Source organism: Garra rufa, chromosome 1 (assembly GCF_049309525.1).
Source record: "Garra rufa chromosome 1, GarRuf1.0, whole genome shotgun sequence".
NCBI classification, from domain to species: Eukaryota; Metazoa; Chordata; class Actinopteri; order Cypriniformes; family Cyprinidae; genus Garra; species Garra rufa.
In genome coordinates, this window is record NC_133361.1 from 95602788 (window position 1) to 95626731 (window position 23944).

Consider the following 23944-nt stretch of genomic DNA (forward strand, 5'->3'; position numbering starts at 1 on the left):
ACCACCCCAAGAACATCATACCAACAGTTAAGTTTGGGGATGGAAGCATCATAGTTTGGGGCTGTATTTCAGCAAGGGGTACTGGCAGACTTCATATTATTAAAGGCAGGATGAATGGAGAAATGCACCAGGACATTCTGGATAAAAATCTGCTGCCATTTACTAGAAAGCTGAAAACGAAAAGAGAATGGATATTTCAGCAAGACAATGATCCCAAACACAAGGCCAAGGAAACAATGAAGTGGTTTCAAAGAAAGAAAACCAAGTTGCTTCAATGGCCCAGTCAATCACCTGACCTAAATCCCATAGAAAATCTATGGAGAGAACTGAAGATCAAAGTTAAAAAAAAGAGGCCCAAGGAACCTTCAAGATTTAAAGAGCGTTTGTGTGGAAGAATGGGCCAGAATCACTCCTGACCAATGCAGACGACTGGTCTCTCCATACAAGAGGCGTCTAGAAGCTGTAATCACCAACAAAGGCTTTTCTACAAAGTATTAAATAAAGTGTTTTCAATACTTATTCCCTGTGTCATTTGACTTTATTTATTATGACTCAACTTGTATACTTAAATGTTCTGATTTCTTTGTATGAATTCAATATTTGGCTTGATGGCTACATCTGGTGGAAATGTTGTGTCAATTGCCCACTTAGAAATACCCTTAATGATAAAAATGCTGATATGTCAAATACTTATTTTCCCCGCTGTAGCTAGTTGGCACTGTAAAGTGTACCATGGACAAAAGACATTGCGTTTAAATTATAATTTATATCAATGTAGAAGCCCTGTATAGGATTCTTATTGGAATCCTTAAAGGTTGTATCAGCGATTTCTAGCCTAAAACATAAAGTGTCAATTTAGCTGACCTTTCTTCACGATCCGCTCGCTGCCTGCCCCATAAATTGTCTGTGAAAAAACCGCGTCTCTCTGGTCAGCCTAGTGTCCGAGATATGCCAAAAAAACAATCGGCAAACAAACAGTGTTCCAACCAATCAGCGTCAGGGGTTCGTGTTGTGGACTTTCCTACTGGTGCTGGGACGTGAGGGAGGTGGAGCGAAAGTCTATAACACCAAACCCCTGACGCTGATTGGTTGGAACACTGTTTGTTTTTGTGTAGAAAGGTTGGTAGTGCCGATTGTTTTTTTGGCATATCTCGGACCCTAGGCTGACCAGAGAGACGCGGTTTTTTCACAGACAATTTATGGGGCAGGCAGCGAGCGGATCGTGATGAAAGATAAGCTGAATTTGACACTTTATGTTTCAGGCTAGAAATCGCTGATACAACCTTTAAGGATTGTTTTGACAAGGGAACATTCTGCAGATTCTGGAAGGGGGTGTAAACCTTTGACCTCAACTGTAATTGTGGTTGCAACAATGTGGTTGCAGTGAAACAAAGAGGTGTATGTTTGTGGAGTAATTTACAACAGCTTTGATTGTGGCTCAACCATTCAGAATCAAGGGCCGGAACTGTATGTTCTAGACAATTTGTTTGAAACACTGTCCATGCTAAGGTGATCTGTTAGGTTTCTCTCTTTTGTGAATCTTCATGTGCCTGTCAAGGGTTCCTTTTTGACTGAAACTTTTTCCACATTGTTTGCATGTGTAAGGCTTCTCTCCAGTGTGAACTCTCATTTGAATGTTAAGTAATCTTTTATTACTGAAACTCTTTCCACACTGTTGGCAGATAAAAAGGCTCAGTCTGGTTTCCAATTTCATTGAAACTCTTACCAGACTGAGGGGATCTGTAAAGCTTTTCTTTATTGCACTTTTTTATGTGACTTTCAAGGCTTCCTCGTTGACTGAAACTCTTTCCACACTGTTTGCATGTGTAGGGCTTCTCTTCAGTGTGAATCCTCATGTGATTGTTAAGGCATTCTTTACGTGTGAAACTCTTTCCACACTGTTGGCATATGTAAGGCTTCTCTCCAGTGTGAATTCTCATGTGCCTTTTAAGGTATCCTTGTAGTTTGAAACTCTTTCCACACTGTTTGCAGGTGTAAGGCTTCTCTTCAGTGTGAATTATCATGTGAATGTTAAGGCATCCTTTACGAGTAAAACTCTTTCCACACTGTTTGCATGTGTAAGGCTTCTCTTCAGTGTGAATTACCATGTGCCTTTTGAGGTGTCTTTGTTGTTTGAAACTCTTTCCACACTGTTTGCATGAGTAAAGCTTCTCTTCAGTGTGAATTCTCATGTGCCTCTTAAGGTATTCTTGTTGTTTGAAACTCTTTCCACACTGACAGCAAGTGAAAATACTCATAGTTCCTATCTTTTGAGCTCTTCTTTGTGTAGAAGTCTTTTTAGACTCTAAGGAACAAAAAGATATTTCTGCAGGTGCGAAATCATGAAGATTCTCAAACTGATCTTTCTCTTCAGGTTCATTCAGTACTTCCCTCTCTTCTTTCAGCACTGTTAGGTCTAAGGTGGAAAAACAAAGAGATAAAAGTTAACCCCAGTTTAATGGCACAAAGCAATTAACATGTAGATATGTAATGCATGTATGCTAGATCCTATACCAGGGTGTCCAAACCTGATCTCAGGAGGGCTGGTACCCTACAGAGATTAAGTTGGCCACTCAACCACCAGATGAAATATTCATCACACAATAATTCCTTCTGAGGTTATATTAAGGGGGCAATTATGTTAGCCAATCATAAAAGTTGGCTTTTACATTTGAGCTTTTGAATGGAAAACACCACAAGTGACTGTCAGAGGATGAGAAATGGGGGAAAACGGCCATTAATCTCTCAAAAAATCTTTCAATTTTAAATATTTCAGTCAAAAACATTAGTAATATTATAAATTACACCTCTGGAAACATGATATAAAAAACTCAAATTAAACTTCCTTTAAAAGAAAACAGGCAAAAATTTTGCACCAATTGAAAGTCAAGCAACATGCCAATTGCCAAGTATGGTGAATTGTGCTCTGCATTTAATCCATCAAAGTGCACACACACAACAAAATCAATGTGATCCATAATTGACATTTAGAACTGCTTTAAGAATAAGCGTGCATATCAAATTCTCTTGACTCACTGAACCTGGGTCAAATTAGTGAGATTATATTTAGTTAAATGGTCATTTATGGTACAACTTTAACCCTAATTGATTTGTTAAATTATTTCAGGTCTCGTTTGGGACAATGTTTTCTGACCAGCTTTTTTGAAACAGCCCCAGAGCTCGACATTAAGCCTTGATATGTGCACCTTGATATGTGTCTAACTTTTAGGCCTGGTCCACACTATTACGTTTCCATTTGAAGGCCTCTGTTTTGGCCTTCCATCCATCCAGATAGCATTTATGTTAAGGAAAACTGAGCTTTTTGAAACAGTGGATAACTGAAAAAGGTGCCCTTTTTAGCATTGTTGTCACACCTTTGGACTTTATGTTTTGGTTTTTCCCATTGCCCATATTTGGTTCTTCCTGCATCATTCCTATCACCTGTCATTCTAATTAGCACCCCTTTGTAAATTTGAGTTTCTCTGTCCGGCTTCAACGTTACCTACCGTTTCCGTGTATGTTCCAATCATCCTGTCTGTCTGTTACCCAGCCTGAGGATTTTATTAAAGACTTTGCACATTCATATTGCACATTCCTACACACTGGACCTGGGACAGCTAGTGATGGAACAAGGTTTGATTTATTTTACTGAGGATATAGACATTGAACTTCCTGTGTTCCCTTAACTGTCAGCCTACATGGATTTCCCGCCTGCATGGATTTCATCGCTCCGTCCCACCGGCTCAGTTGGGCTCCTCCCTCCCTCTGGCGCCACCTTGGTCCTCTGTCGTACCGGCTTAAAGTTTAGCTTGTTCTCAATGATTCCCATCACCTTGTAACTTGCACCTCTTTGTAAGTTTGTTTGATTTTTGAGTTTCTCTGTCCTGCTTTAACGTTACCTACTGTGTGCGTGTATGTTCCAGTCATCCTGTCTTTCTGTTACCCTACCTGAGGATTTTATTAAAGGTGCCACAGGATGCATTGAAACAATATTTTAAATTGTTCTCTGATATCTACATAGAAGGTATATGGCATAGTCCATACAAGTCCATTTACAACCCTAGAATTTTCCCTAGAACGAAATGCTCTGTTATTGCCTTATTTGGAAGGTTCCTGTATAATAATGAAGAAGCTCTGCTCTGCTCTGATTGGCTGTTTTACTCACAGCTGTGAGGAAACACATGGAGGAAATATATATTTAATTACGGCTGCTTTATTTATTCAACTCTAGCTGCTTTTATGCGGTTTGTTGAATCTGCCGTTTTGAATCTGCGACATTTTAATCTCACTACTGTGATCACATGTGCTCTGTGTAAAGTTTTAATGCAGCGAAGTAGACTTACCACGCAAGTTTTGATGCTTTAGTGATGCTTAGGATCTGTTAATCATTTGCCATCAGTGCACTCATCTCTCCGTTTGTAAGTAAAACCTTATTTTACCTTATTTTACTGACGTTACTGATGATTGGGCGATGCAAACATTGGGGGCATAACTATTAACGATCGGGACTATTGCGTAGGGGTGTCAACAATAATCGATTCGGCGATTCGGGGCATGAGCGATTCAGCATCGATGCGGCAAAGTGCCATAATCGATTATGTCACTGTTTATTTTCTGGCTGAAAATAAAGTTGTGAAGTTTCAAATACTTATAGTTCCGGGGGAATAACAACAACAACGAGCAAGATGGCTGAGGCGGAGGGAGATGACCGCGATAGACGGGTTATTAAAAACGCGCCCAAAGCTTGGAAAGGGGACATCTGGGCACATTTCGGCTTGTATTGCCTGATGACTGATGAAAAATTTGCCTTGTGTGCAGTAGAATTTTGATGCATCGCAATGCATCGTAGAATCGAATTGAATCGAATCGTTACCTGGTGAATCGGAATCGAATCGTGAGGGCAGTGCCAATGCACACCCCTACTATTGCGTAAAAGTCTGTGTTTTGTTGGAATTGAGGTCTTTTGCAAACACCAGAATTATATAAAGAGAAGGAAATGGTGGTGTTTGAGACTCAAGGTATGTCATGTCCATACACTGAACTATTATTATTCAACTATACCAAGCTAAACAGTTTTCCATTCTATGGCACCTTTAAAGACTTTGCATTTATTCCTACGTTGCTTTGCGCATTCCTACACGCTTTGTGACAGCTGTTCAGTGCACTGTAAAAAAGTAGGTATTGTGACGCATGTTTAGTCATGTAATCCATATTAAACCTACAGAAATCTGTTTTTATGTCAGTATTGCGCCTGTTATGTGCTATTCACGTTTTACATTGTTTCCAAAGATGTCTAATTTTGTACACACTTCATTTACTCTTCAGTCAAAAGTGACAGAAATTTTATTTGTGATTGCCATTTGTGATAAAAAATGTCACAGTGTTGCCGCCTATTCAACCCGTGGTCCACCACAGGTTGGATTGCCGTGTACAACGGGAAAGCAGCATCAGGCTCCTGGATAGGACCTTGGTTGCAGTAGCTTTTAAAATTGCCTCGAGTTGTTGCCTGTGCTTCTAGCCCTTCGTTGCTCCCGACAGACGTTACGGCAGAAACGCGTGCTTGTTCGCATCGGCAGCACTGCGACCAGCGCTCACCGCTTCCGTCGCAAGTCACAACTCGCCGGCCATCTGCTCCTATGGAGTCAGACATGACTGAAACTGCTAGGTGCCATTCACATAGATCTAGAAGAAACCTGAATAAGTGGTGCGTGCCGTCATCTTATATACCATATGTACGGTGGAATGTCTTGGCAAATACCGCTCGGCAATGTTCATTGGCCTTTTGGCTCAGAGATGATTGGTCTTTCAAGTGATTTCCCAATGTAACGTCTCCTTCAGGGAATGAGGGTTACCTACGTAACCTAGACGTAACTGATTACACGACATTAAAAAATTTAAGAACTTTGGTCAAGACTGGAATTTGCATACAACCAAACTGAAAAACTAGAACAATCCAGTAACTGCCTTATTGGACTACTGGCAAAGCACTCAGCAAAAAGGTGGATCCAGTCATAAAAGAAAACAACATAATGACACCGGGATATTCAATCCAAAAGTATGCGTGATAACGTGAACTCCCTTGGAGTTAAACATGGAGGTGAAAACATGCTTTGGGAATGTTTTTCTGCTAAGGGGACTGGACAACCACACCGCATCAAAGGGATGATGGATTGGAACATGTACCATTAAATATTGTGGGAGAACAATTGAAAATGGATTGTGGATGGGTATTCCAGCATGACAATGACCCAAAACACACAGCGAAGGTAACAAAGGAATGATTTGAAAAAAGACACATTAAAGTTAGGGCAATGCACATTTTGTCAGTAAAGCTGTTCTGTTATGGAGCTCATTAAAATGCATATCAATGTATAATAGGGGTGGCACGGTTCACAAAACCCACGGTTCGGTTTTGGGGTCATGGTTTTCGGTTCTGTACGGTTCTTGTTGTTATTTTTTTCTTTTAATCTTTAACACTCCAGAAATGTACTTCAGCATATGATATACATCTTTAATAATCCACAATTTAGGATACAGTATTAAAAAATGTATATCATGTAATTATGCATAAACTGAATTTGACTTGACTTTAAGCACACTATTGGGACCATCTCTGAGGAAAGCCAGTAGAGATTTTGATACAGCAAGAGAGAAGACATTGATGACATGCTTTTCATTTATTTGGCAATAACAGGAGAATAGGTATTACTATCTGTATAGGAATTTATGTGCCTTTTTCGCACATAAAGATTGAACTGCAGTATTAACTTGCATTTATCAAAGAGCCAACTTCAGTGTAGCTCTTATCTTTTAAAAGAAATAGAGAGGAACTCTTTAAGCTCTGTCTTTTAAAGAAATGATTGGTTGGTTCATGTCATATGACCTGCGGTGCGCTTGCGGAATTCTAAAAAAAAGTTGCGATGTTTTTATCTCGATGCGGCGCAGATGCGCCTGGAAAAAAACCCTGAATGCGTCACTTCCATTATGAGCATGCATACGCGCATCCACATTTGAAATAACGAACTTGAGCACGCAAAATACCCTACATGTGAACGACCCCTTATATGACGCTGGCGCATCCTCTAACTCGGGGCAGCTTTCCTTATCTCTCCCACTTGCCATTTCTACACTCCACTTTTACTGTCTGTATGTTCACACACATCTCTCTAGTTAAAGGTTTGCTTACTTGCAGTTAAGTTTAAAGACTGTAGTCTAAAACGATCAGCAGCTTGTTTGCTAACATATAAGACCCAGTGTTATAAGTTCTGTTTTATTTTTCCTGTATCCGAGTCTGAGAATTTGTGGTGGAGAACGCGGCGGCTCTAATAAACAATGCAGCGTTGCGATTACTCCGCCCCGCTCGGAGACAGTGATGCACGGAGGGTGGTTATATCTGCGGGTCTGGTAATAAAAAAACGCATTCTATTAACTTGTGGGTGGGTTAAGCATGGATGAGATAAATCAATAATAATGTACACATTAACTACATTTTCTAAAATCTGAACCTGAGTTATGTGGTCAGGACCGTGGCGCGAGCTTCTTTTTAAATATATTTTGATGATTGCACTTAGTGCGCCCATCCTTTCCATCACCCCAGATTAGAGCTGGGCGGTATGACCAAAAATTTATATCACGGTATTTTCAAAAAAGCAGTCATCAATGAAAATTAAGAGCTTTATTTAAGACTTTCAAAAACAAACCTTACACAAAATACGTTCATTTTTTATTATGTTCGGGGCACAAGAAAAATATTAAAGGACTAAATTAATATCAGCATATGAAGTATAATCGTCTCTCATTGTCTGAAACAATGCACATCAGATGCTGAAAGTCAGTTTTTACTTTCACTTTAACATATTGATCAGTTTCCACGTTGCTTGTGTGACATCCATTGGCTTTAAAAGATAAATATTAATAAAAATACAGTATATAGAAAAGACATATCTTTAAAATATTGCGACGTAACACTAACATAAAGCGATTGTTTTTCTCTCTCTGAAAGCTACATCTGTCTGCGCACAATGCGCCGATCTCTGCTCTCATCACTGCAGACACACCCCCTCTTGAAATTTCGGCATTACAAGTTTTGTAAATCGCTAACCCTGGGTCTTTCTCAGATATACTGAAATACGTCCACACCTCAGATGTGTTGCTTCAGACAAGCACGTGCAAGCTGCGGTTTCTGTTTGCGTCAACATACGTGTTCCCAGCACTTTGTACGCACACACTCACCGGTATTAGGGTATATGAAAAATGAATATCATTTAAAAAAAAAACACCGGTATTCGGTATGAAAAGGTATACCGCCCAGCCCTACCCCAGATACTGCCAGTTTAAAAATATGGTCACGTCCAGATGCCAGAAATCATTATCTTATACTGTAAGTGTGCAGCGATGTGAAGATCAGCTGTTAAAATAAACCATCCATTCATTCATCAAATCATCATGCAAAACTAAGAATTAGAATAATTGTAATAGGACGATCGTTTGCGGTTGGCTAAATCAGAGAATTAGGTGCGGGTGCTGATGTTTTTCTTTATTTCGTCGTCAACAGTAATATTTTGCACTTTCTTGTCATCAAAAGTGTTCTGAAACAAGTCACAACTGAGTCGCTGTGCATCTCCATTTAAACACAGCGGTTTTTCGTTTATGAATGAACGTGCGTTTTTTAAACGAATCTAGGGAAATGATTCAATTTCCAGTTCATAAAGAGAGTCATTTGCTTTATTCAGGAATGAATCAGCTGCTCGAATGAATCAAATGATTGATATGATTCAGTAATTAAGTCAGTGTCTTGCCGCCATCTGTTGGCAGATAGTCTCAGTTATATAAGTCATTTAAAATTTCTTTATTCAAAATTTTATTTTTATTTTAATCTCAGCTCTTAAACTTATGTAAACGATTAAGTTTTTATATTAGGGTAATTGACGTGACGCCTACATTTTTTGTCCGATTTATATTTTTCTGTTAAAAAATTGGTTTAAATGCAAAAAAAAAAATTGCCATATGTAAGAAGTACCTCTCCCAAATATGGACAAACTTTAACTTTTCTAAAAAATTAAGTTATTTGTAATTTTTTTGTTATTCGAAGGGTCAAAACATCATGTGGTGCGACCGTCCGCCATAACTTTTTTTTTTTTGCAAAACATCTTTGAAATCACCTAAAATTTATTAAAATGAATTTTCTGCACTATTTGGCATGATTTTGGCAGTGTTTTCTTATTGTGTATAAAATTGCAAAGCATTTGTATTTATATTTTCATCAAAATACAAACAAACTTTGTCCCAGGGTTTCCATTTTATAAAATATCATGTGGTGCGACCATCAAGAAACTACCATTTTGGGACTTTTATGTTAAAATCCATTCAAGGACTAGTGATGGGAAGTTCGGATCATTTTACCGACTCAGATCTTTGAGTCTCGTTCAGCAAAATGAACGAATCTTTTTTCGAGTCATTTCGTTCATTCCGTTCATTTTACCAAAATATAATAAAAAAGCTATGTGTTACTTCCATAACTCATGTACTGCTTCTACAAACAAGACACAACTATAATGCTATTAGAAACATAAGAGACTAATTCATTTTTTACCTGGGTCTTCAGTCTATGATTAGCTCCCTCACCTCTATCTGTCCGGGTTTGAGTCGTTCGTTCATCACGTGACAGCCCCATATTAACTTAACTAACGCGATCTGAGCCGGAAATAGAATTGATTAGTTCATCTCTCGAGTCTTTCGGGTTTGAGTCGTTCGTTCATCACGTGACAGCCCCATACGCTTAACCTATGCTGCCTGAGCCGGAAAGAGAATAGATTCGTTCATCTCTCGAGTCTTTCGGGTTTGAGTCGTTCGTTCATCACGTGACAGCCCCATACGCTTAACCTATGCTGCTGGAGCCGGAAACAGAATGGATTCGTTCATCTCTCGAGTCTTTCGGGTTTGAGTCGTTCGTTCATAGTTGCGCAATTGCGCATGCGCGACTGAACGAATCACTCCCGAGACGACTCGTTCTTCCCGAGTCACATTAAAGATTCGTTCAAAATGAACGAATCGTTCAAGAACGACCCATCACTATCAAGGACAGGATGTTGCATCATATTGCAATTCTGCCAAGGAGCAACTGAAGCAGCAAGCAACAGCTGTTATGTAGTGACCACATTTGGATATCATGTGGTATGACCTCAAAAAAACTCAAGAAAACTAAGTTTTCTCTTCAAATATACATTTTTATTAGACATTTCATAGAGGCATTTTTGCAAAAGCTAGCTTCTTTTTTTTAGGTGGCCAGTTATGTGCCTGTACATTTTAAATGAACTTGAAAACATCATGCGGTGCGACCAAATATCATGTGGGGCGACCACTGCAGAGTGTTTTTCAAGATAGATATATGTCCTAGATAGACAGATCTTCTAATTGTATATTCAATTAATGGGTTAAATACATAACGTACTTTATTTCAGTCTAATTTGGAATAGAGTTTATGCAATTTGGGTCATTTTTTAAACATCTGTATTTCAGTATCGATACAACATCTGTATCGATACAATTCACAATTTGAATTGTATCGAGCAATGATGCATGTTACTGCAATACGTAAGCAGTTCTGGAAACCAATCAAATCGGTGTATCTGATGTAGGCGGGCCAGAGGCAAGCTAAGCTTATGACGACAGCGCTGCGACATCCGGAATCATTAAGTAAACATTGAAAGATGACTACAGTTGTTTGAAACTGCTTTGGCCGCTACAATGAACGAGTTAGACTCGGCTTTTCATATAAAACCGCCTGGATACGGCAAGAGTTTAATACATTAGTTTGCTCCGCTGGTAGCTAAGCTTATGGGGCTTAGTGAAAACCCACGGGTGGTTGTGGTCTCGCCCTCGATCGCCCTTATGGAGGACCAGGTGAAAGAGGCGAGGAAATATGGTCTTTTGGCTCTACAACTTGGCGACCACGAAGAGGAACATATCCGAAGCGGGCAACATTGCATATAGCATTCGGCAGAAAAAAGAAGTGTCGAGAAATGTTATCGAACAAGGATGAACAGGATGATATGTCTCACTGCTGAATGAAATGCTAGCGTCTATCCACATATTAGTTGATAGTTAATGAATAGTTTGATCGGACCTAATTGTTTAATGAGGTTGATTCAGCTGTCGTAATTAATAGACATTTATCTTGTCACATTGTTTATGTTATAACATTGAAATCCACTCTTATATGTTCACCATCATCCTCTGGATTCATTACTTGAAAATGGCATTTTTGGTAAAGATTCCATATATCAAGTCACGTGAGATGCTAGAGAGACAGAAAAAGAAACAGAGAGAGAAAAGGTACTCTACCGCTACTCAAAACTGAACTGCCGAGATTGGGAAATATTCCAGAATACATGGGGTTAAAATAATACTTATTTTAATGCCATGTTCTGCAAATACCCCTCAGTTTTTGTTTGTTCATCAGTTGTACTGTTACATCTGAAGGCAAGTGTTTACTTAAATCTGTTTGATGTTTTATGATGTTTAGTTATGATCATACTGATCCATGATTTTTCCGATCAAGAAGTATTTGTAATGTTTTATAAAGAATATTTACATAAAATGTTTTATAAAATGTTTGTGTTAATGAAATTTCTGTGAAATTTGAATAAAATGTAAAAGTTTAAATCTATTTTTTTGTATAAGATCTCTTTAAATAGATGTAAGGTCTTTGTGTCATGCATTACATAAAAAAATAATAATAATAATAATATATATATATATATATATATATATATATATATATATATATATATTTTTTTTTTTTTTTTTTTTTTTTTTTTTCTGTGGCTGAAATATGAATCACCGCCACAATATGCTGAAGTAAATGGTATTTTTTTTAACTTTTTTTATCAGTTTTATGCAATTTACAGAAAAATACTGCCAGTCTGCCAAATACATTTAAGGCGGCAATTCTGAAATTATAGAACAAATATGTGAAAAAAACAAAAGAAATGCAAATACTTTGTTTCTAAACACTTCAATTACTGAGAACATATAAAATAAATGTTAAGAATGTTAAGGGAATAAATTCATTTTAAAATAAATCATGGTCGCATCACATGACATTTTTCAAGGCTGCGGCCAGTTCATCAAGCTGAAAAAAAAAAATTTACTTAATTCAAATGTTTAATATGAATTTAACATTCTTATTGTTTGAACAAATACAAAAGATATTATTAGTTTTTGCATTTAAAAATTTGCTTGTTGTTGAAAATCCTTATACATCAATGACCCATTATCTGTTTTATATATTTAATACGGTGACACTTTATATTCGGTGGACTTAATTATTATGTACTTAAAGTACAATGTACTTAATGTGGTCATATTGCATTGCAAAACACTTTTGCTTCTATTGGGATATGGGTAAGGTTAGGGGCAGGTTTGGTGGTATGAGTAGGTTCAGGGTGGGTTAGGGTGTAAGGGTTGGTTCAACAGTGGTAATTACAGAAATTAATTACAAATGTAATTACATATAGGTTTTTAAATATATATATATATAAAATGTAAAAACATGTATGTACACAATAAGTACACTGTACCAAATTATTAATTTAAAGTACATAGTTGTCACCTAATGTAAAGTGGGACCTTTGATACTTGGTCAGTTAGATTTGTTTGGTTAACTAAATCTTTTATAATAATACTGTGCAGTGCACAAAATCAAGATCCGAAAGATGGTTCATTGTTCATGATGTTAAGTTTAGAAATTATGTGCATCCACTTATTATTAGTGTGACATTTTAGCATGCAAATAAAGGAACAACTTCAAGATATCGGCCCTAAAAATCGGGCAAAAAATATCGGCAGCACATATCAGCCATCGGCTGACCCTGACCTCTAAACATTGGCATTGGCTATAAAAAAAACATATCGGTCGACCTCTAGAGCGAACCCGTGAATTTTTCTGAATTTTTTGTTGTTATTCTGTCTCTCACCATTCAAATAAACCTACCATTAAAATTACAGACAGATAATTTCTTTGTCAGTGGGCAAACATGCAATATCAGCAGGGGATCAAAGAAATATTTCCCCCCACTGTACTAATTTTGACATATAGGCCATTTAGAAAGCACTCTTGAGTCTCCCTTGACTCTCCCTAACGGGGAGGGGCAAAGAGGGCCTAACAACATGATGAAACAAAACATTTTGGGACAGAGGCAGCCATCAGGGAGACCAGTTAGGAAAGGTCTAATACACCTGGTATGGTTGCCACACAAAGCTCCATGGAGCAGAGGACTTAACTCTCAGAGATGAGAGGGGGACCCAGACGTGGATAGGAGGGCCTTGAGTTTGAGGGGAGCACTGCCAGGGAGGCAAAAAAGTCCTAATAACCTGATATGAATGCGCACAGAGATCTGAGAGCAGAGTTCTTGGCTCTCAGATTGAGAGAACTCACATGTTCCATCAGAGACTGGTATCTTTATCAGGCATTACATGCAGACAAAATGAAAATTACATTGAAAATGTTCTGCAGAAGGTTCTGACCCTTCTAAACGTTTCCTTCAGAGATACAGTGATAAAAAACATTGATTTTGAAGCATAGTGCACATCTTTGTTCAACAGTCAAAGCCTTTAGGAAAATCTATTTGTGGCGGTCAGTGTTGATATTGTGGTGAGTCGCCACAAATAAATCAATGTATGGGAAACACCACAGAACAACAACCTGAGCCCAACTCAAGCAAACTCATCACCTTAACCTTAAAGAGTTAAATTATTCCTCACTTTCCTCCGTATTACCTTAAAAAAAAAACTTTATATATGAACAAGATATAAAGGTGTACAACTTATATATTACAATCTTACACCTCACATAAATACATCAGAATTTAACTTCAATGTTTGTGCTTTTGTTTTGGCTCATTTTTTGTTTGTTTTATTTTCAGACTTGCTTCATATTTACAGGACTGTTTTCTCCTATTTTCCTGTAAGTCCTATATTGTCTTGTTCTACAAAAAAAAAAAAAAAAAAAAAAAAAAAAAAGATTTTGGTATGAAATGATCTTACTAGAAGACCTGCATGAAAAAGTATCATCTGTTCCATTTATATGCTTTTCCGCATTCACAGTAAGGCAAATTTAATGTTTTCTAACGTTTCAGTGTGGATAGAGAAAAAGTTAAAACAAAAAGGCTGTTTTCAATTGTGGATTCATTCAGATGTAGCTTAAGTGTTAACTTGTTCATTTGCTTACCAAATACTTTAAATGAACAAATGTAAACATCATGCAGTATCCAAACATGATTACTCACATGTCAAAGTTTGCTTTGTGCAAAATAAATTATTTTCTTAGTACTTTTGCATAATTAGCCAAAGTGCTAGAAATCAATGGTTTTAATATTTGAAGCAGATAAATAGATACTAGGTTTAATGTTACAAAAAATATATATATATATTAGTGGTGGGCCGTTATCGGCGTTAACGTGCTGCGTTAACGCGAAACTCTTATCGTGCGTTAAAAAAAATATCGCCGTTAATCTATTCTCATATTTGGTTTGGGAGCTGGGTCTAAACTACGCAAGCTATGATGACTTTCACCTTGATAGTTTAACGCGGATGTATACCGAATATGGTCACGCGTTTAAGTCTCCTCCGCCAAAACACAGACGGGATCGCGTCGTCCTCCATTCATGAAAACCGAATCTACTATAGCGCGAAATGCCACGTAAATTCGTCGTTTTTTGGATTCATAAATCTAATGTTGGTCAGTCACTTAATTCAAATCGCGATATGGACTAGTGTATGTGAAAACTGAAATGCAAAAAGACCATTTTAATATGAATCTGAAATGTTCCGTTTGCCTAGCTGTATGTATGCATTGCGGAGACGAGCTTTTACTACACGCATACTGAAACACACGTGACGCTCCCGGTAATTTTTGGCTTTTTTTAATCTCACATGAACAGATAAACTCAATCTCCCAAACTGCTGTGAGTGTCACTTTTACCGTTTCATTTGAGAAAACTAGCATCATATCATACTGTATGACACAGAAACGTCACGGCAACCTGTCAAAATAAAAGTATGGTGTAACATGTAATGGGCTGGGTAGGTGTTGACGTTAAAAAAACACAATCTAATAGGTAGAAAAAATAATTTCATTGTTAGTTAGTTAGTTAGTAAACACAAGTACATCTAATTGAACATAATTTATTTTCATCAACAAATTATCATAGAACAGCTTTATGAGCTTTATGATCCATTCTCAAAGACTTACTTTTAGTCATTATTTGGGTAGCACACATATTCTGAATGCCTTCAGCAGAATTCAAATTAGCCATTTTAATCTAGATTAATTCCAAGATTTAATCTAGATTAAAAAAATTAATCTATGCCCACCCCTAATATATATATATATTATTTGTTTAAGGTAATTTCATATTATCGTTACAACTTACACGCGTTACACGCTCTTTACGGGGGCAGCCGTGGCCTAATGGTTAGAGATTCTGACTTGTAACCCAAAAGGTTGCAGGTTCGAGTCTCAGGTCCGGCAGGGATTGTAGGTGGGGGGAGTGAATGTACAGCACTCTCTCCACCCTCAATACCACGGCTGAGGTGAGTCCCTTGAGCAAGGCACCGATCCCCCAACTGCTCCCCGGGCGCCGCAGCAATGGCTGCCCACTGCTCCGGGTGTGTGTTCACTACTGTGTGTGTGCACTTGGATGGGTTAAATGCAGAGCACAAATTCCTTGTATGGGTCACCATACTTGGCCTCACTCACCCCCTTTCCTTCCTTTCCCTTAAAAGCATGGGTCAAAAGCAAGGTCTTCTCCGCTGCACTTTAAGCATTAGTATTTGATCTCAACGCTTCTGTCCAATGTCAAAACATTTCTACACTTGTGTGACATTATTCATAAATATCATTCATTTCTTTGGTGACTTCAGGTTTGAGAATGAAAACCAACCTGTTTGTGTCTCAGTATCTTCATGTTTGATTGTGAATGTTTCTTCAATCTTCATGTCTTCACTCTCCTCTTTAATAAACTCCATCTTTATAATTGTGTTCAGTGGATCTCTGTTGTTTGTCCAGGAGTTTTTCTGTGCGTTTGGATATTTTGTCCTGTGTCGGATGAGAAAAAATAATAGAAAGAAAAATCAATGCAAACTCTATCTCTGTGTGCGTCTCAATCAGCTCCTAGTTCAGTAGTGCACTGGCAGTTAATAGACTTATTTATAAAATGTATAAAATACAAATTACCCAGAAGGTTCATCTTTAGGTAGGCTATTTTGATTTATATATGGTATTTAATTATTTGTAAATCATATCTAATGAAAACATTCTCGATTGTCGTTAAACTCGTTTGTGTTTAGTCCGCGTGCAGCTGAATCGAATCACTGAATCATTTCACAAATGATTCGATTCCGAGTCTTTCTCATCACTTCTTATCATCACACGATGGATTCACGATATAGAAACCAAAACGGAACGCAGCTTCTCTGTTACTGAAGGCTGATGTTTTAAAAAACACTAAATAAAGCATTGCAACGTTATATGTAATAATGATGCCTTTATTTTACATAGCTTGTAAAAACGCTTTAATTGATGTAACAGTTTGCATTGGTTTATACTTCAAAACCACAAACCTTTCTTCAGGTGAACCACAAACAGATGAGGAGCGCAGCGCATCTTAATGACGTCACATCACCGGAACAAAATAAAAGTCCTATTAGTGCACTTCCCTCTAGAATCACAAAAATAATATATCATAGAAATGTTGATTTATAGAATATAATTTCGTTCCCATTTGATGATGCATTTCCTATAGTTATTAACATTGCAAATCTATCGTATTTACCTCTATTTTGTTAATGTACATTCAAAACACTTTCTGTTTTTATACCTTACCATTAAATTCACATAAAACTAATAAGAGTATTTCATTCGTTCAGATCTAGGATGTGTTATTTTAGTGTTCCCTTTTTTTTGGAGCAGGCTATAATACAAACAATATAAATGTAAATATTTTCAAAATATAAACTATGAGCGTATTTATATAGGCTTATTCATAATAAATATACACAGCACGCACACATATGTAAACAAAAAAATATTTTGGATGCGATTATTTGCTATAAATCTTTTATTAGTCATTAGTCATTTATTGTAAATAATAAATGCATTATTAAACAATTTAATAAGTATTGAATAATAGTGATTTAATAATTATATTATATATAATTAGATGTTTACTGAATTATTATTTAATAATTATATAACAAATGCATAAACATTTATTATCATATTGTATCAGTAAAAACTTTTTAAACTTTTAAACGTTTTTAGAATTGTAATGCAAGACTACATCAGTATAAGATATAATTAGTTACCACTTAGTTAGAATTTTTAATAAAGTAAAGAATCAACATTAAAATATGAGGAAGAGCTTAATTTTTGTATAAATATAATTATTTGGTTAACTGGCAGATAAAGTATGCAGTATTAAACGTCTCAAAAATATACTTAAAATTTAAGTAGTACAGTATGTGTGTAATACATTTATATTCCCAACATGTCTTCTTGATAACTAGAGCCAAACTAAAACTGAAATAAAACATTAATAATAAATGGTAAGGACTGAATAAATGAAATAAGCATAACTGAAACATGTACAGTCAAGTCTAAAATTATTCATACCTCTGACAAATTCTGACTTGAAGTTACATTTATTCAACCAGGATTTTTTTAACAGAAATGACACCAGCTCTCCAAAAAGATAATACGATGAACAATAGGCATCATTGTGGGAAGAAAAAAAAAATAAAATAAATAATAATATATATATATATATATATTTCTCAGCTTTTATTTACATTTGAACAAAAAGTGGCATGTTCAAAATTATGCAAACTTATGCGTAATTTAAAACTTATGCAAAGCATCCTACTTACCCTGATTCATTGGAAACAGCTGTTTTAATCAACTCAACAGGTGAAAAACAGAAGCTCTCTGCTGTTGGTTTGTGGACAGTCATGTCTAAGACAAAGGAGCTCACTGAAGACCTGCGGCTGCGCATTGTGGCTGCTCACAAGTCAGGAAAGGGCTATAAGACCATATCTAAATGTTTTGATTTTCCAGTGGCTACAGTGCAAAGTATTATTAAAAAACACAAGACGTTCCGAGCTGTGAAAAATCTCAAAGGATGTGGTAGGAAGCCAAAAGTGACACCTGTGCTGGCCAGAAGGATAGTGAGAGAGGTAGAAAAGAATCCAAGGATCACCACCAAGGCCATCCTGATGAATCTGACCCAGGAAAGGATGAATGTGATAACAGAGACACAGGCAGCTGCAGTGGAATCTCAGACAAGACTGCAGCATCGATCACCTGTCTGGTACACATCAAGAGCAGGAAGAATAACAGCTTCCAATATGCATGCATTCTGTATACTAGTGTTGACAAACCAGCTACATTAAACTGTGGCAATAGTGTGCTATTCCACAAAACAGAAACCTCAACTGCATTCAGATGGAGGAAAGAAAATGAAGAAATGAAGGCAGGCCTGTGTCTCACTGACAGAACCCCAGCATATGAACCTAAAAGTGGAGCAGTGTGGTTATTTCCTGAGGTTGGGACATCGCCTGATGGCCTCATTCACTGCACATGTTGTGGGAAAGGCTGTCTGGAAATCAAATGGACATTTAAGCACCGCAACAGCTCAATCCGGCAGGCTTATGCAGATGACAGCACTTTCTGTCTCCAGGTAACTGATGGGACGTTACACTTAAAAAAACACACATACGTACTACAGTCAAGTACAAACACAGATCTTCGTGACCGGATCAAACTTTTGTGATTTTGTTGTTTTGTTGTTGCTACGGTTCGGGTCTTTCCGGATACACAATACTGGAGAACAGTTCTAAAGAAGGCGCAGGACTTCTTCCACAAAGTTCACTACCTGAGCTTGTGTCTTGTTGCTACACTTGAGCAGCCTCTACAAAGACACCTAATTCATCAGAGTTGCAGCCATCTCACACAGAAAGAGCAGGAACACAGGCATATGACAACAGAAAAATACTCTGGTGCATTTGTAGAAGCGCTGAAAACCTGGATGACATGGTGGCTTGTGACATTAGCCATGTTTCCATCCAAAGATGCAAATTAAATTTATGCGTGAAAGTAGAATATCGCATAAAATATTAGCGAATAAAGCACCGTTTCCATCCAATGAGTCCAAGAGAACAAAAAAGTCACTTCCTGATAAACTGGCGCCAAATATCAAAAGAAAATTGGAAGTTGCTGCGTTAGAAGGCCTTTTTCGTATATAATAACTTACTTGTGTCTTAGAACACGTCGTAGACGAAAACGCAATATACGTTTGTCATCTTGTCATCTTGCTTTTGGAGGCGGGAGACTGCTCTTTGGGAACGCAGCCGGTCAAGACAGTTCTGTGCGTACATTTCAGATGTTGTGCAATGAAATCAGTCCGCTGGTTAGTCCATTAATGGCACCCCATCGCGCCCCAGTTCCTACAGAAATGAACTTGAATGAACTTGCTACATGTGCCGAATACAGAGTTGTGGGGGAGACATTCGGCGTGAGCAAAACGACAGTTCACCGTAACGTGTACTTTTTGTGTCGGGCCATTCGTACGCACATGATGCGCAAGTACATTAAGTTCCCTGACCTGGCTGAGGCACGTGAGATAGCTGAACGCAACTACACCACCCACAATGTACCACAAGTATATGCAGCTTTGGATGGATCCCATATCCCTGTTTTGGCTCCATTCGAGGGTTACAGGAATTACGTTAACAAAAAGGGTTGGACCTCAATCATACTGCAGGCACTCGTTGATGATCGCTGCAAGATAATGGGTGTGTGTTGGTACACCTGGCAGCGCACACGACGCATCTGAATTGTACAGGTAAGATTTTCACATACATGTTTCCCTGGACCTCAGAACCATTCATAAGGGTACATTTTTTAAATAGTTTATACATAATCTGAAAGCTGAATAAATAAGCTTTTCATTGAAGTATATTTGTCCGAGATACAACTATTCGAAAATCTGGAATTTGAGGGTGCAAAAAAATCAAAACACTGAGAAAATCACCTTTAAAGATGTCCAAATTAAGTTCTTAGCAATGCATATTACTAATCATAAATGAAGGTTTTATATTTTTATCATTTACAAAATATCTTCATGGAACACGATCTTTACTTAAAGGTTGTATCAGCGATTTCTAGCCTAAAACATAAAGTGTCGAATTCAGCTGACCTTTCATCACGATCTGCTCGCTGCCTGCCCCATAAATTGTCTGTGAAAAAAACACGTCTCTCTGGTCAGCCTAGGGTCCGAGATATGCCAAAAAAACAATCGGCACTACCAACCTTTCCACACAAAAACAAACAGTGTTCCAACCAATCAGCGTCAGGGATTTGGTGTTGTGGACTTTCGCTCCGCCTCCCTCACGTCCCAGCACCAGTAGGAAAGTCCACAACACCAAACCCCTGACGCTGATTGGTTGGAACACTGTTTGGTTATCTGTGTTGTGTTGATAGCGCCGATTGTTTTTTTGGCATATCTCGGACCCTAGGCTGACCAGAGAGACGCGTTTTTTTCACAGACAATTTATGGGGCAGGCAGCAAGCGGATCGTGAAGAAAGGTCAGCTGAAATTGACACTTAATGTTTTAGGCTAGAAATCGCTGATACAACCTTTAATATCCTAATGATTTTCACATAAAAGAAAAAATTATCATTTTGCCCACCCATAGAATCTATTTTTGGCTATTGTATTTTGGCTATGTATTTAAAAATAACCATCAATTGCGCAACAATTATTGTTAAAATTAACTGTAATATCAACAAAGCTGAGTAGTTTAGAAAATCTGCACTGTACAAAAAAAGTTGCACTGTTTTTGTTTAACTTTTTCATCTAAACCTTATGTTGTGCTTTATTTGTTTACTTTTAGACATCCCCAAAACCATCTTCAACACTACATTGATGTAGAAGGTGTCCAGGTTCCTCTACTTATAGCAGGAGACCCTGCTTATCCCCTCCTTCCTTGGCTCATGAAAGGATTCTCTGGTGCCTCTCTGACAGCAGAGGAGGCAGCTTTTAACCTTCACGTGGGTGGCAGCCGTGTGAAGTTTGAGCATACATTTGGCCTTCTGAAATCAAGGTGGCGTGTTCTGGCTAAACGCTCCGACATCAACTACAAATTCATGCCAACAGTTGTGGTCGCTGTGTTTTACATAACTTGTGCGAGAGAGAAAAGCAGAGGCCACATTGTGTTCATTAGGAACAGCCTCCGGAACCACTTGCGCAGCCTCCTCAACGTCAGTGCAACGCTGTGCCTGGTAATGAGGCCCTCACATTTCGAGATGCTCTTGTTCGACACCTAAGCACAGCTCATGGCAACGCTCCTTAGAAAAGAAGGAGAGATGAGACTTCCGGTTTAGCGTCTGCCATGTGAGGTTGAGTAAGTCGGGAGCTCCGCAAATCTGCCTTTAAAATTTTATTTTAAGTAGTGGTGGGCATAGATTATTTTTTTTAATCTAGATTAATTCTTGAAATTAATCTAAATTAATCTAGAATAAAATGGCTAATTTGAATTCTGCTGAAGGCATTTAGAATATGTGTGCTACCTAAATAATGACTAAAAGTAAGTCTTTGAGAACGGGTTTCTCAAGCCAGGTGGCGCATTAGACCAGGCGCTCATCTCCTGTTTCCAAAATGCATTACAAACTGCTTGACAATTGCATTTACAACACAATTAACTATACAAACTTGTGTAACCAAGTACATCTGTGCAAGGCTGTACGACGTGCGCGTTCCCGTAAAATACACAGGTGCGCGGGTATGGATAGCCTATCTGCGTGCATAGTCTTCCAATAAACTGCGTTGCTTTTAGAAGCGTCAATTCAGTTGTTGCATATAGTTTAATGTCTTTATTTCGGGATTATCAAAGTAAATTATAACTCAAACTTGAGATTTTACTGGGGCACAGCAGATTTTCACTGGGGCGCGTGCCTCAGTAAAAAGGGTCTAGCAACGCACGCACCTGCCCTGAAGCGGCTTCATAGCTGCATCCATTTCTGCACGTCTCATTTGATGTGGTCATTTCACAGAAGTTGAAGACTTGTTCTCGCCCCTTACAGTGCAATTCAACTAGATATACGTCATCCGCGCTAAAATATCAAGGTGAAAGTCATCATATCTTGCGTAGTTTAGACCCAGCTCCCAACCCAACTTTGAGAATAGATTAACAGCAATATTTTTTTATCGCGCGATATGAGTCTCACGTTAACGCCGATAACGGCCCACCACTAATTTTAAGATTTTATACATTGTTATTTTTGCGCCATCTGTATTTGTAAGTGACTTCTGACAATTATTGCAATCTTATTTGAGTTCTAACGATGACTACAAAGGTGCAACGTCAAAAGAAGACCGATTCGTCTGTTACTGGCGGCATCTCTCTTGAAACGGCTAAGTGTGACGAACTGTCCACGTCTGAGGCAAATATGGCTGCTATTAGCAGGCTTGAAAGTGGAATTCACGCAAAATTTGATGCTCACGCAGTTGAAATTCGAGGTGAAATTTCACTTGGTACGAGAGGAAATGCACAATACATTTGCGTCTTTGAAAGAAGATGTCAAATCCCACAGTGAGCGCCTAACAAGCCTAGAAACCGCTACCTCAGAATGGACGACCAATCTTCACTCGCTCGAGCCTACGGTTGTTTCTCTTCAAAAAGAGATCACTTCACTGCAAGCCAAATGCCTCGACTTGGAGTGTCGCTCATGCAGATCCAATCTTCGCCTAGTGGGAATTCAGGAAGGTCTGGAAGGCCCACAGCAAACGAAGTACGTAGCAGAGGCTCTGGCAGAAATATTTGATTTACCTAAACCTCCACTCCTGGCTCGAGCGCATCGCACACTTGCGCCGAAACCTGCAGAAGGTAGCCGTCCGCGAGCCTTTATCATTTGTACCTATTACCTGTTTAAATAGGTACAATGTACTGGGACCGAATGACTCATTTTCTCTGGTCCTTAGAATACTAACAGCACTTAATTTAGTGGTCTTATTTGTGAATATTTATTTTTCTAAATATTGTTGATTTGTATAAAGTTTTTGCTGTCTTTTGTACTTGTTTGCGGGGAAGCGTCCGAGGTAAGAACCACAATATCTCGCACGCACATTGGAATGCTTTCTCAGGGTAGCATACACTCTAGCTGGAAGAGTGTTAGCTTAGTTTGAGAGCGCGGTGTGGGGGGTGACAGTGAGGGTGGGGGGTGGGTCTCCGCACTGGGGTTCTTGAAGTTTAACATGTTCTTATATCTTTGTTCATCTCAAAAGCACAAGATTGGGCCATTGATCTTTGTTATTTTTAACATAATTTTCTGTATCTACTGTTTTTTGTATACCTGTTTGAGTTTCTCAATATTATTTTTCCTCCTATTTGTTACATGATGGATAGTAGAGCTAATAAAGATGGGTTGGTGAGATGGGTTAGCTGGAATTGCAAAGGTTTGAATAATCCAGTTAAACGTAATAAGGTCCTGATTCATCTTAGAAAGCTGAAAGCCAATTTTGTGTTTCTTCAAGAAACATGGCTATTGTCACCCACATTGGCGCCCTTTGTTTAGTCACAAGGCATTTCAAAACATCGGTGATAATCTTGCGCAAAATTCATCCTGCTGTGTCCCTTTAAAAGCCTGTTGTCCAGCTACAGTCCTAAAACCTGAAAGATCTGGAGAAAACCTGTAAGGAGGAGTGGGCCAAAATCCCTGCTGCAGTGTGTGCAAACCTGGTCAAGAACTACAGGAAATGTCTGACCTCTGCAATTGTAAACCAAATATTAAGCTCTATTTCTCTAGTGTATCAAAGACTTGTTTCATGCCATAAAATGGAAATTATTTAAAAAATCAAATCAAACAATGTGACCGGATTATTTGCCC

General features: G+C 38.1%; 1 protein-coding gene across 1 annotated transcript in view; it reads right to left on the reverse strand.

The window, feature by feature from the left end:
- Positions 1-1504: 1504 nt before the first annotated feature.
- LOC141322482 (uncharacterized) overlaps positions 1505-23944 on the reverse strand; it is a 116731-nt gene continuing 94291 nt past the window's right edge. The window contains exons 6-7 of the mRNA XM_073833430.1: positions 1765-2187; positions 1505-1625 (exon numbers count right to left, since the gene is read on the reverse strand). Of these exons, the coding sequence (XP_073689531.1) occupies positions 1505-1625; positions 1765-2187 (544 nt within the window). The remainder of the gene's footprint in view (positions 1626-1764; positions 2188-23944) is intronic.